This window comes from Betta splendens, chromosome 7 (genome assembly GCF_900634795.4).
Source record: "Betta splendens chromosome 7, fBetSpl5.4, whole genome shotgun sequence".
NCBI lineage: Eukaryota > Metazoa > Chordata > Actinopteri > Anabantiformes > Osphronemidae > Betta > Betta splendens.
The window spans coordinates 1,601,628-1,615,664 of NC_040887.2; the positions used below are offsets into that span (position 1 = coordinate 1,601,628).

Sequence of the window (14,037 nt, forward strand, 5' to 3'; positions counted from 1 at the left end):
ACCACACTGTGTCTGATGTTCTGCAGAATTTCCCTGTGTTCTCTGCGTCAGTGACGGACGCAGTGACAGAAACCACTGCAGCTGTAAATGCTGCTGTATCATTTCATGAAGTAGTCAGGATGTAGTCAGTTCTCACTTACACACAGTTAACTCAGCAGGATCACTGACATTCACCCTCTTCACGCTGAGGGAGACGTGCTCCAACCGGAGCTGGAGGAGAGAAGAATGAGGCGCGTTTCTAACATGTGACTTCGTTCCTCCCTCGCTCGTCTTCATCAGTGGCATTGAAGCAGGACAGAGGACAGTTATTGATAAGTGGTGGGAGCCATAACTCCTTTATTCAGGGTGATGGATTGGGAGGCTGAGGCCTGAGCCGTGGAGCAAAGCGCTGACTGCGGCCTTCAGGCTCCACGCGCTGAGGAGCAGAAGCTGCAGGACGGGTTCCATCAGCAGTTCCATCATCTGTGGAGGAGAAGCGCCCAAACGCAGCGTGAAGCGGGAGCTGCTGACGGAGTGGTCACATTGTGAAGTGACCAGCACAGGCCCAAAGGCACCAGGCGCTTTGATTAGCGCTAATGGATCCACTGACTGAGCCCGTTGCCAAAGATTAATGGGGAACAGATGAAGGTGACGACGACGCAAAGCACAGTTTCCACTTTCAGATGAAGACATTTGTTCAGTGGCACCGAGGCCAAAGCAGCTGAAGAGAATGGTTTTAATGGGAAAGCCGTCATATGCCACTGCAGCATAAGCCTCTTACCAGCTGTGTGTGTGTGTGTGTGTGTGTGTGTGTGTGTGTGTGTGTGTGTGTGTGTGTGTGTGTGTGTGTGTGTGAGACCCAGAAACATTTGCATTTTGTGATGTCAAACCTCTGAACACAAACTCACTGAACTGTCTATTTGGAGGAAGTGGGGAACAAATTACCACCTGCCCCCCTCTGTCTGTCTGTCTCTCTCTCTCTCTCTCTCTCTCTTTTCAGAGTGAACATAACATCTGTCTGCTGAACAGGGGTTCGTCCTTCACCCTGACACTAACGTTCAGGTCTTAAGTTTCACCCAGTGCAAAGGAGCAGGAAGCGTCCTCAGACCGAGCGTGAAGTGATGCTAAGATGCTAAAGCTCCACCTGCTGATGAATGGCCTTCAGCTTCTGCTTTGCTTTCTGAAAGGCTCCAAAACCAAACAGCAGTTTGTTACAGTCCAGTGACGGCGTGAACTGAACCACCAGGAGCTACGGAGCTTCAGGCTGCTCAGACCTGCTTCTGTTGGTGTTTACACACTACGACTCAGGAGCAGCAGCCACGCTTCACGCTGCGTGTTCAGTGGAGCAGACACTTCCTGCACAGGAAGTGGCTGCAGCTGCTTCCTGTCGCTGAGGCTCGTCTGAGTCTGAGCTTCATCTAAGTCAGAGGTCCCACGAAGTCCTACAGAGAAACCTTCCCCCATGACTCAAATTAGAGAGATCTGTAACAAACGAAGACTCGACCATCACAGCGTTGGTCTGAGAGCGTTTATTTAAGAGCGTTTGTTTTGTCCTGAGAGCGTTTGCACCTCCATCTGCTGCTGCCTCTGGTTCCTCTGAGGCTCCTGCTGTGACTACGCTGCTGCAGGAGTGGTCCCGGGCTTTAACAGCCTGCTACACGTGGCGTGTGCTGCTCACACACTTAAAATGAGGTTTTGGATCCAGATTCTATTTATAGCAAAGACTTCGTAGACCTGACGTCTCCTCAAGGCTCCACAGTGATGTTGCTCCACCATCTTCATGCTTTCATCTCTAACACATCTACAAGTGTGTACGTCACAGTCACTGTGGCAAGGACTTGGTCAACTCCACTTCCTCCCAAGGTCTCGCTCTTCTTACTCGCCGCCGTTTCCTCTTCTGCTTCTCACTCAGTAAAAAGGTGTTGATTTCAACAAAGCATTTGTTACAAATGGAGGTCAACAACAAAATCCAGAGTGTGTCATTTCTGGGTTGGTAGTGAATCATGTGCATCTCTTAGTAGTTGAGTCCAGTCCTAATGAATGAGACGTTTCCTTCTAACTAACTAACTAACTAACTAACTAACTAACTAACTAACTAACTAACTAATATCTGAGGTCTGGTTCTGCAGGCGTTTCCATGGCAACTCAAAGTGGGGTTTATTTACATACTGTATCGAGTCACTGCCGGAGGAGAATGAGCCCTAATTGCATCGTTGACCTCACGTTCACAGCGAACCACGGACCCACAGCCACGTGCGCCCGGTCCGACCTGCCCCTGCTCCAGCTAATCAGCGGTGATGGAGTGGCTCCTCAGGCACAGCCTCTGCAGCAGCGCTGACCAGCAGCTTCCTGCGTCTCTCAGGTCAAATGAACAATAAAACAGCGTTTTCTCTCGTTTGTTGCCCTTTGTTTCCTGCTCCAGCGCTTTGGAGTCATTTGGTGATACTGCCTCCTGATATAATAACTGCTGTGTGTTATCGGGCTCCTGAGCAGAGGGCGTCACGGATGTGCTCTGCACAGTTTGAACTCTGCCTGAAGTCACATGGTTGAAACTGAAGGCTGGCACCACATCCTCCCGCCGCAGCCGAGCTGCTGAGCTGATCACGGGCCACTGTCCCGCTCACGGCTCTGAATCCGGCTTGAAGCGACAGGAGACGCACGCGTCTCCACCGTCACCGTGTGTTTTGCGCCGCTCATCCGCCTGCGCCAAAGTGACCGGAGCCGGAGCGCGCGGCCCGAACAGGCGCTGGAGCCGCGCGGCGTCGCGTTGGGGGTGGGAGGACTCAGTGGACGAGCCGCTCGCTGGGAAGTGACAGGCGAGCGTAATCCGACGGAGAGAGACGCGCTGAGGGCGCGGACGCTCCACTCCTTGACGCACAGCCACGCAGCGGCCAGGATGCCGGCGGCTACGGCTCCGATGGCAGACGCTTCACCGAAGCCGAGGGACAGATCAGGTATGAATGGGATTCACATAGAAAATGAACGGAGTCCAGCGGTGAGAGGACGGGGACACGGAACCTTTAATCAATGTGCATTTTACAAGAGGAGAGCGTGAAGGTTGTGCAGCGGTGTTCACTAACGTGTGTGTATCATTTGTGTAACATCCCACTGTCAGTTTCTGCTGTAAGATTAACTTTATCGCTATAATTCTAGGCTTCTTCCTCAGTTTCTGAGAATACGTGAATTGCATTATTCGCGTTGATGTGGGGAAGTTGCGTATAACTGTTGTGACAGATGTGAGGGTTCAGTTGAAAGACAGACAGAAGAAATAGGAAGTGAAGAGGGAGGAGGCGCCGCGCGTTGCATGAGGTCAGAAGCTCCTAAAGGTCGCAACGCTCCCGTCTGAGAGCAACGCGCTGCCGGTGCGACTCCACAGCGCGTGGTGCAGAGTCCGACGCACGGCTGCAGACGCTCATGTATTTGAGCCTTGAAGTCCCCACTTCTTTCATCTTTCTCTTTGGACCAGACTTTTCGCGTTGTCCAGTTGTCACTGAGACCTGGCCCGTGGTTCGGCGCGTCTCCAGACGTGCGTGTTTCTCACCGTGATCGCATTTCCTGACAGAGACGCTTAGAACTCAGGGATCCAGTGTTTTGTGCTGTGCAGCGTTTCCGGCTCTGCTTCATCCTCTTTGTCATCTTTTGAAGCGCATGCATTATACACCCTGTAGAACTGAGCCCTGATGCTTGTGCTGCAGCTCGGACCCAGGCCCAGTGTGCTCCCCGGCCGCTGCCGGCGCTGGGAACCCAGAGGATCATCCAGGGCAACGGCACCGACGTGGGCACCGTGCTCTCCCTGCAGTGTCCGGACAAACACAAGCTGGTGGGCGGCGAGCTGAAGTGTGTGCTGGCCGTGAACAGCACCCACTGGGTGGGAGAGACCTACTGCAAACGTGAGTACGCGAGCTGGAGCCCATTCATTCTACTGCGTCTAATACAGTGAATTATTATGTGCTGGAACAGATAATAATTAACATAGGTTTGAGTTGCTTGAGGAGGAGGTCTATTAATGCTGACACTGAGATGAAGGGAGGATTTCATGCAGGTGCACAATGAATGGTTCTTTTTGTGAGTCAGTGGAAAAAGTGAGAGTTTGATGAGTTTGGTTCTGTTTGACAATCAGCCATGTGCGAAGTGAAACTGAAAGACATGGCATTTATGTTTTACTGGCTTCTCACGATATGCTGCAAACACAATGAAAACGTGTGGAACTGTATATCTGAGCGGAGCATATCTGCAAAGAGCCGCGTGTCTGACGCAGGTGAGGAACAAAGACTTCACTGATGATGAATGGACCTGTCCAACACGCTGTGAATCACACAGTAATGAAGCCAATCAATCTCATCGCTCGCCCGCTCGCTCTCTCTCTCTCTCCAGCTCTGTCTCTCATTGAGGACTACGGCTTCCGTGTGGCCGTGTTAGCGTCCATTGTCAGCTTAGGCGTCATCTTCATCATGTCCGTCGCCTTCATCACATGCTGTTTGCTCGACTGCATAAGAGAGGACGAGAGGAAGAAGCAGCAGAGGTGAGTGAGAGGAGAACTGAGCAGAGCATCGTGTGTGTGTGACGCCTCACGAACTGAACCGCTGTTTCAGGGAGTCAGACTTGACGTGTGAGGAGCAGGTCCAGCACCGCGGGGAGATCGGGTCCCACTACAGTCACAAAGGCAGGAACAACAACAACAACACCCGGGAGAAGATGGCGCCGGCCGCGTGTGAAGGAGCGCACGGCTGCAGGTGAGACCGCGGCTGCGTTCCCTACTGGTGCCCCTGAAGACGGGCCGACACCAGAACTAAGCAACACCCTCTGTCTTTCCTGTCCAGATGTCAGGGAGACGCTGCAGGGCCTCACTTCACACATGGCTGCTCCTCACCTGCTGCTCTGCCCGGTCCAGACTACGGCCTGCCCCTGTTACCCAGAAACCCAGAACCTGCACGCCCCGCTCCACTTTCATACCCAGGACCTTTATTCTCCTGCCAGACGTCCTTAATGGGACCTGACCTGCTTCATGGAGAGCAGCAGAGGCGCTGGTCACAGCAGAACCCGCCACCCACCGACGAGTCCAACGCGATGAACCCTGTCAAAGAGTTTTCCATACGGATTATATCAGTGTGAGAACACGCTTCCAGCGTCTCCTTTATCAGTGGCAACCATTAACTGGACCCCTGCTGCGTTCATCTTGTACAGGATGCAGGATGAGGCCTCAGTGCCTTGTGTGAACCGTGGTGACGCACTGCCCCCTGCTGGGCGGCCGCAGCCATTGCAGCTTCAGAGCGCTGCCATTAAAACACTGGACGGTTGATGGACTTCATTAGAGCTAATTGAGTTAAAGCAGATGATTAAGTGAATCTCAATGTCTGATGTGTTTGTGGGGCAAAATTCACAACTATTTAAAAGCAGCTAAACCAGCTGGACAGCGTGTGTAAATATGCGTCTTTAAGAAATGCGAATAAATCAGATCTGCTGCTAAAGAGTCTCTACATGTTATTACTGTGGTTGGCGCCTGTAGCTCCTCACTAATGTGAAGAACCGGGCCAGTCACGTGGCACCGGGCACCGCGGAACGGCGAGTCGTGAGGCAGGAGGTCCCCGGGGAGCCCGCGGTCGTGGTTCCGGTCCTGAGGCTGCTTTCACAGCATGATAGGTTTGTGAATGAAGCTTACGGAGTTCGCTCTCGTGTTTCTGTTTTACTGTGGAGTAAACGCTTCCAGAACCGAACGGACGAGTCTGGATCCGCTGCGTAAAACTCACCGGGGACTTTGCCAAAGCCGTTTATTATTACCAGCAAACGTTAACGTCACGTATCACAAACGTAACGGACTGAAATAACTCGAAGGCTGCTTTGTGTTATTAATAGACACGATGACATTTCCTGCGTTGACGTGTGATAAACCTGCTTGTTTCAACCACATCCTCCAGTTTAAATCATTGTAATGAATGAAGCTGTATAAATCATTGAAGCTGTTTCTGATCATTGTTGTGAATGTGTGACTAGTGGTTAGTTGTGTGGGTTAGCTGCAACAATCTGCCTTTTAATAATAGTTATTATTATACACTCACATAATGTAGAAACCTCAATTTCAGGAATTCACTGTATTCTCTGTATTCAGCTGGAGAATAAACCTGTAGTCGTTCATTTTCAGATCAGGCCTGAGGCCAAAACCAGCTCACAGAGACTGGACATGAACTCCTAACACGTACAGGCTCCGTGCGTGTTTTCCTGATCACTACTCATTAGACGTTGGTGGACGTCTGACCACGAGCAGCTGCACACAGACGCCCACTTCCTGTGCTCACGTCAGGATGGACACGGAGCTGGTGGACAGACTGCTGCTGCAGCTGAACAGGATCCACGCCACATCCTCAGCGACGCGGAGCCCACAGGGTCGCGCCCCGTCGTCATCACTGTCACAGCGCGTCCCGGTGCGTGCACGGTTCAGCCACGTGTCTGCGTGCAGTTCAGGACGCGGGCGTTCCCACCCAGGCGCGGTGAGCGGAGCGGCTCGTGCACGTGCACGTGCACGGAGAAGGCGCTGGGGCGTGTCACGAGTTCTACCGAGGTTCTGCTGCAGCGACACGCTGAATGAGCGTTACCTCCAGCGTCAGCGGGCGGAGCCTCTCCCTGAACCAGCGCGTCCAATCGTCGGCCTCCTGCTGTGCGGCCTCACGGAGGCTCATCCTGCTTTAACGGAGCAGAACGCAGCCAGAGCGAGTTCCGTCCGAGCGCTGGACGTGACGTTGCACACACATTCAGCCACGAACCGCTTCGACCCTCTGTTGCAGAACGGGCAGAGTCCGAGGACGAACCCAGAGACACGTGCTCAACGGCAGCGGTAGGCGCTGCTTCGACAACATACCTGTGTAATGAGAATAGTGGACTTTTAGTGAACAAAGTGAGCAATGAGCCAAACAAGCCTTCAACCTGAGACGCTGAGTGAAGCGCTCTGGTTCCGTTCCTGGACGCATGCAGTTGTCTGCTGAACTCTGACCTCTGACCTCAGAAGGCGGAGCCTTCATCCACACACTGTGCAGTGCTTCAAGCTCAGCTTCTGTCCAGCACATTTACTGGGAAAGGGCTCATTGTAGTGAAGCAGACCCGCTGTCAGCTCATCATCAGTCATGAGCCGTGGCTCAGGAGCTGTTTCTGCCTCTATCTTTCTGCTACCACTTTTCTTCCTGAGCTGTGTGTTTTATTGCAGGCATCAGTGCGACGCTGCACTATTCCAGAGGTGAGTCTGTGCACATGATGATCATGTCGGCTGACGGCTCAGTTCAGGGCGCGTTCGTCTCCCACACAAGCAGCTGAAAGGACGTCTGCCTCCCTACTGCAGAGCCACATATGCTGCTGTGGTGCAGGAACGTGGCCTCACTGCCTCCAGTGACAGAGTCAGGACGACGCGTGACACTAAAGGGTTTAGTTCAAATCAAGCTTTTCTGCAACAGACTGGTGATATTGTCGTGTCTGCTGCTGGATTAGGACGTTCACTTGTCAAGGCACTAGAGGGCGCTGCGTCCTCGGTAACAGGCAGCTGGGAGCAGACGGCCTTCATTCATTAATAATGACAATCAGATTGATTGAATGAGTCAAGTCCGTTTAATTAAATGCTACGTTAAATGCTTTCTACTTGCTGTTGAAGACAGACGTGTGCAGGCTGGACGCTCAATAAAACGCTACCAGCTGATAATAACGAGCCTGGAGTAAATGGCCACTTAATGGTGGTACGGAATGAACCGTTGAGCTCTGGCCGCAGGTTTGAGGGGCTCTACAGCGCTGAGCAGAACCTTTCTGTCTCCACCCACACGGATGAGTGGGTGGAGTCAGAGAGCCGTGAGGGTGGGGAGGAAGTGTCACCGGGCTGATTGGACAGTTCCAATAATGGCAGCCACGTTCCCACGAGGGAGCTTTTAATAGTCGCCGTTCACACAGTCACTGAGTGTCACCATCCTCATCGTCCAGCAGGTCACGAGCCAGAGGTTTGGGAACAACAGACATTTATTATGTTTATCACTTTACAGATCTGCCCAGAGAGGAGCTGTGTGTCATCAATCTGGCTCCCGTCTCTGTTTCCACGGTTACCAGCGATAGTTGTGGAGGAGGAAAAGGATGAGACTGTGACGTTGGCTCGTCTATAAAAGAGCTTTGGTCACAATCGCATTAAAGGAATTCCACATATGAGCGTGAACATCCTGATTATGTTCAGCCATTTAGCAGGTAATGGAGTGAAACAGGCCGCTGTCATCCTCATCTTCAGCCTGTGAAGTGAATAAAGCAGGATTTGCTTGGACTGTAATTGGGGTTTCAGTGACAAGCTGAAACAAGGTCTAATTAAGGCGTCCGTCCTAACAAGCGGTTCTGCTGGGGTCTGCGCTGTGTCGACACTGACTCACCAGCTGCTGGTGCCGAAGAAGCCACAGACACGAGTCCGTGGAGTCCGGGCACAAGCAAACACTGTTGTAATTGAGCGTTAGGCGCGACGCTTGTGGTGGAAGACCGCTGTCTGGGTCCCGGTGAGGCCGGACCCGGGTCAGAGCCGCGTGGACCTGCAGAAGCACGAGGCCTCACGTGAAGCGACGGCAGTGAGTGTCGCGGTCCTGAGCGTCAGACGAGATCACGTGTCGCTCATTCACGTCCCTGTTTGTCCACCAGCAACAGATGCTGTGTTGTTTACGCACCAGACAGTTGTGGCTGCAGCGGTTTCTCTCTCCACAGACAATGAGTTCTAGACAAACGGTTTTGTGGTGGAAGATTCTGCGTGGGCCCAGAGGGCAGTGTGTTTGTGGGTCAGGGGGGGGTCAGGACCAGAAGCTGCTGACTCCACGGATGCAGTGAGAACACGCACGCACGCACGCACGCACGCACGCACGCACGCACGCACGCACACACACACACACACACACACACACACACACACACGCAGCGGGTGCTCAGTGGCTGTGGTTCGACCCGTGGACTCCAAAGGCCGTTATGAGGACGCTGACCACCACGATGATGAAAACCAGGCCCGTGGCCACATTCTCCACAGCGTTCAGCCTCCAGTGCTTTTGTTCATCGTTGAGGTTCCATCGAACTGCAGAAAAAAACAGAAAATGGGCTTTTTCAAAACACAAAATCAAATCAAACTACTTAACTCTGGGCCTGAGGCCAAGTCCCAAAGACCCAGAGATTTAGCATCAGCCATAAATCCATACTTCATTCTGAGTTTAGAGAAGGTTCACGTGTGCGAGCGTTTGGCTAAAAAGCAGTGTATCAATATGTGAGTGTGACAAGGGCATGTGAGGATACAGGAGTCATATGACTCAGCTTTCCACTCTTCCCAATGGAACCACAGATGTGTTGGACGAAAACGCTTCATTCCGTCAGTGAAGCACAAACGTTTTTATCACCACGTTAGTAAAACACGGAGCTGTAATTATTGGTTCTACTGCCGGTTGATAAATAATATAGGTGCACGTTTGTGTTGCCAGGTTGTTAATATCCCCCTTCAACATGGCACTTCTGTGTTTTTAGAGAGCTCTTTAATTCATCTGGAAGACATTTAAAAGCTGGGCTTCAGGAAAAACTGGGTCTGTGTATAGACTTCTGTTTATTAGCAGCAGTAAGTACTGACCTGGATGAAAGGAGGAGGAAAATGTTCTGGTGGAATAGAAAACAGTTTAATAATGGTTATGAAAATGCTACTTTAAAAGTAGCTTCAAAAACAAAAGACAAATGATTCAAATGTTAAGATACAGGAATGAGTGAATCAGCTGAAGGTTGTATTTGTGTTCTGTTCTTGTAAATCAAGGTGTGACTGGGTGTGAAACAGAAGCTGCCGTGACTCTGCAGGCGTGTTTGTTTATTTGTGGGAGATTAGCAAAGGTCACGGCGTTATGGCCGGTCCCCGGCTCAGCGGGGTCCGGTAGGCCTGGTGGGCCCGATTGGCCAGTGGGCCTTATGGACCTGATGGATCTGATGGACCTGATGGATCTGATGGACCTGATGGATCTGATGGACCTGATGGACCCAATGGACCCAATGGGCCAATGGGCCTGATGGGCCTGATGGATCTGATGGACCTGATGGGCCCGATGGATCTGATGGACCTGATGGGCCTGATGGATCTGATGGACCTGATGGGCCCGATGGATCTGATGGACCTGATGGGCCTGATGGGCCTGATGGGCCCGATGGATCTGATGGACCTGATGGGCCTGATGGGCCCAATGGGCCCGATAGGCCCGCACAGCGCTGGGGGTGGGGAAGCTAACTGCCTCCATTAGACAAACCTGGATCCATGGGAGCAAAAGGGGGACAAGGTTCAAAGGCAACGAAAGAAGAGCAACAAGACACTCATTTACAGAGCAGAACAAACAATTATTAGTTACTATGATTTATAATGGTTTGAGGAATTCGTAAGGGTGTGTCCCAAATGTTTGATTAGTAACTGATGACACAAACAGAGGAGGCAGATGTGCTGCTTGGTGCTGTTTCTGGTGCTGTGGGAGGACGCTGACACACGTTCATTCATTACTCACTCCTCCTGCGGATGGAGTCAGTGTGACCCGGCTACAGTTCACCGACCTGTTGTTCAGTCTGACACAACTGCAGTGTTATCGAAACAATTCCTCTATTTCAAGCAAACGGCCTCAGACGTGTGACAACAGGCTCTTTAATATTAGCTGTGAGACACAGACCAGTGACACACGGACACTCCCTGATTCCCAACAGTGCTGACAACTGTGCTAAAACCAGATGAACTCTGACCCAGTGTCAGGCGCGGTAACCATGGTAACGGCTATGTTTGTTCGGTCAGTGAACCTGACTTTGATGAAGGGGGCTGTGGGGACAGAGGTGCCTGTGGATGATGATGGAGATGTGCTCGCTCTCTCACCGATGAAGATGAGCAGGATCCCAACTGTGACCTGCAGACAGAGGGAGATGCTGATCAGGGCGATGACGGGGGCGTAGAGGGGGGAGGCGGGGCCCTGCTCCAGCACGGCCTTCAGCTGGGACGCGCTGGCCATGAGGAGCGCCACGTCCAGCATGCTCTCAGCCGCGCTCTTCTTCATGGAGTAGTGGTTGATGTCCAGCGGGGCGTCTGCACGGGCCTGGGGACACAAGGAGCCAAATAAAGCCAAAGTCCTGCAGGCAGAGCCGCGCTGATGAGCTCTGCTTCCTGTGCACCGAGGGCGAGGATCTGATTATGGTTCTGTCCCAATTACTGCTACAGAGATGAAACACATTAGCAGAAGCAGCCACACCAGCATCAGACCATTAAAACGTGGCCGACCAACCGTCATTAAACGCAGAAGCGTTGGTGAGACAGTCTGTGATTCAGCGATAACAACAACACGAGGAACAAAATCGGGTTTTCATTTTTGAAACCTCCTCAGCCTCGTTGGCATGCGCTCCACTCGCCGCCTGCCGACCTGTGGCGTGTTTCCCATCATGCTCCAGGAAAAGCGGCGCGGTGAAGTGCGCTGCCCTCGTGACTGTGATTTGCCACAAATGACACGCTGTCGCGCTGCGTCAGGACCGGCCATTCTTCCCCCGAAGCCTAACAAAGGCCTTTCAGAGGCAGCTCTTCATCTCCCAGTCAACGGGCGCGGTGACATAATGCTGCTCAGAGCCTGGAAACGCAGTCAGAACGTCCAGAAACACACAGAAACTGCAGCAGAGGCAGTGAACGTGCCACACTGACCAGAGCAGGGTGATCAGCAGTAGTCCTGCCGTCTGCGCGTCAAACGGCCGAGTGTTCACAGCCCAGGAGAAAGAGGAAACTCCAGTCGGGGAATGTAGGTCACGGTGTGTAACGGGGCGCTCGTGAGGGAGAACAACCTATTCTACCGTGTGGATCAGAGAGCGCAGACTGCAGAGGACGCCAGCGTTCAGACACAGAGCAGAGGAAGTATTGGAGAATCTAAAGGAAGCGTTCCCATTGATCAGCTGTTCAGGCTCCAGTCCCTGTTTGACCTTATTCTGACACAGCGGAAGCGAGCGCAGGCGGAGGACGTGATGAGGGAGTGGAGCCCATGACAGAACACTGGGTTAATTAACCCCCACTGGCTCAGTGAAATAGGATTTAATGTAATATCAGAGTTTGTCCTTCTGTAGATTCAAACCAAGCACCACTAATATTACACATGAAGGTTATTCATTAGAATCAAACACATCCTGCCTTTATAGACTATTTTCAGAAAATAAATAAAATGCGTGAGCGCAACGCAAATGAGACGTGTCCAGTCAGATTTTTAGGTAGACTGGTTGACAGGATGGATCTTTTAGACCCACTGTAACAGTTACTGGTGAGAGGATCCACAGTGGGAGGTGAACTGGCCCCATCCATGCTGGGTTTACAGACGGAGGCAGGCGAGCTCCATCCTGGAGGCCGAGACTAAGCTCAGTCACCGATGAGAGGATAACGCTTCACACTTCACTGTGCAACAGGCTCCTGCTTCCACTGGAAAAGCTGCAGCTTCAGACCGAACCCGAACTTTAGACTAATTGAACCATAAAACTGTTTTACTGTGTATTCAAAGGCTAACAAAAGCTTTGGCTGAGCTCCAAGCTGCAGAGACGAACTCAGTCACCTCGTGCACCTAATCCTAAACATCCCCCGTTTTCCCACCGCCTGAATACCTGCATGTCAGCTGCTGAGGGAACGCACCACGACAACAGCTTTGTACCGATAAGCTTTGTGCCTCACATGCAGCTGTAACGCAAAACACCACTCAAGAAATGGTGAGACCTGCATGTATTATTTAGCTGATTGAACTGGCTGCTGTTCAGCAGCATGATGAAAAAGCAAATGAAGGAGCATCTGTAAATGCATGGGTGTGTGTTTCCTTCCTTTCACTTCCTCCACATCAGCACTTCTCTCCTTCCATCCATCATGTCCTATCAGCAGCCTCGCTCTCACTCACCTCAGACCCTGGACCGTCTCCAGATGAGGATCGACCCAAGTGTAAATCTAATTTCCACCATTCTCTGTAGGGCCCTTAGTTTTACGGCCTGGGGCCGAGCAAAGCAAACACGGCCGTTACAGAGCGCAGCCCCGATTGAGCCGCGCCTCGCTGGGAACCGAACGTTTGTAGCTGCAGCTGATGAAGGAAGCGCGAACGTGACACAGAAGCTCCCTGGTCTTAGATTTCAGTGTGACGCACACGGTGTCCGCAAACAAGCACCAGTGATCCCATCCTGAGCGACGCACTGGTGGGAGACAGACCAGCGGCTCATTTCATGGCTTCAGAGCGGACGTCTCAGGCCTCGTTTCCTCCTCCTGCCTGAAACATGCACCTACACATCGATGGGAAACCAAATGGAGCTGTGGAGGCAGCGCAGCCTATTTAGCCTCCCTATAAAAGCGCCGCTGCAATTACTTGTCAAATGGCAACTTCAATTGCCACATAAAACACAATAAAGGCCGACGTTGGACATTACGTCAGAGTAAAAGTGTGTGTGCGACTTGGCCAGTGAACTGGAAACAAGTGTGTGGTCCATTATTTATAAGGTCACTCCGGTGCCAACAGCGCGTCACCGCAGGGGGTCGACAGTCATCTGACCTGCAGCGCACGCGGCCTCGGACGCGTTCCTGGATCCATCCATTTCTGTGGACAAACAGTCTGTCGCATAAATGGCCCTGTTTGTGTTCTCACCACACGTGGATCCGACGTCTGGAGACGTTAAGGAGATCGCTGCACATTCACATGCAGCTTTAGAGAGTGAAGGAGCCGCTTTGAGCACAAGAACCGCTCCATCGGCTGATTTTCCAGTCAAGAGGCACCTGTTGGGTTTCTCTCTGCTCATTAGACTTGTGTTTAATCCTATTTAACAAAGGACCGTTGCATCACTGCTACTGTACATTCCTTGAACGTGTTATAAAGCGTGTAGTCTAGTCTCACACGCCTGTTCCATCATCTCACCTCTGCCTCTCTGATGCTCATCGTCGTCTTCCTGCGCCGCCGCAGCCGCAGCCCTGGAGACTGAACCGCAGGAAGAACGGACGAGGCCTGCGGCCGTTAAAGCGACCGGACCGAGCACGTGCGCCTCTATTAATGTTTCAGCAAACTGTGCCGTGAAGTG

At 52.1% G+C, this 14,037-nt stretch overlaps 2 protein-coding genes across 3 annotated transcripts; one reads left to right on the top strand and one right to left on the bottom strand.

The window, feature by feature from the left end:
- Window positions 1-2,143: 2,143 nt before the first annotated feature.
- Window positions 2,144-5,447, top strand: LOC114858336 (sushi domain-containing protein 3). The gene is made up of 5 exons (XM_029155485.3): window positions 2,144-2,933; window positions 3,675-3,869; window positions 4,354-4,501; window positions 4,572-4,712; window positions 4,800-5,447. Exons 1-5 carry the CDS (start codon window positions 2,876-2,878, stop codon window positions 5,089-5,091), a joined length of 834 nt encoding a protein of 277 aa, XP_029011318.1. The 5' UTR covers window positions 2,144-2,875; the 3' UTR covers window positions 5,092-5,447.
- Window positions 5,448-7,950: 2,503 nt separating this feature from the next.
- Window positions 7,951-14,005, bottom strand: LOC114858352 (ninjurin-1-like). 2 transcript variants are annotated; one of them, XM_029155512.3, is made up of 3 exons: window positions 13,878-14,005; window positions 10,847-11,063; window positions 7,951-9,043 (listed from the first exon to the last, which is right to left on the bottom strand). In XM_029155512.3, exons 1-3 carry the CDS (start codon window positions 13,896-13,898, stop codon window positions 8,901-8,903), a joined length of 381 nt encoding a protein of 126 aa, XP_029011345.2. In that variant the 5' UTR covers window positions 13,899-14,005; the 3' UTR covers window positions 7,951-8,900. The 2 variants fall into 2 exon arrangements, with proteins under 2 accessions (XP_029011345.2, XP_055366474.1); XM_055510499.1 differs by lacking the exon at window positions 7,951-9,043 and having other exon boundaries at window positions 10,253-11,063.
- Between the last annotated feature and the right edge of the window lie 32 nt (window positions 14,006-14,037).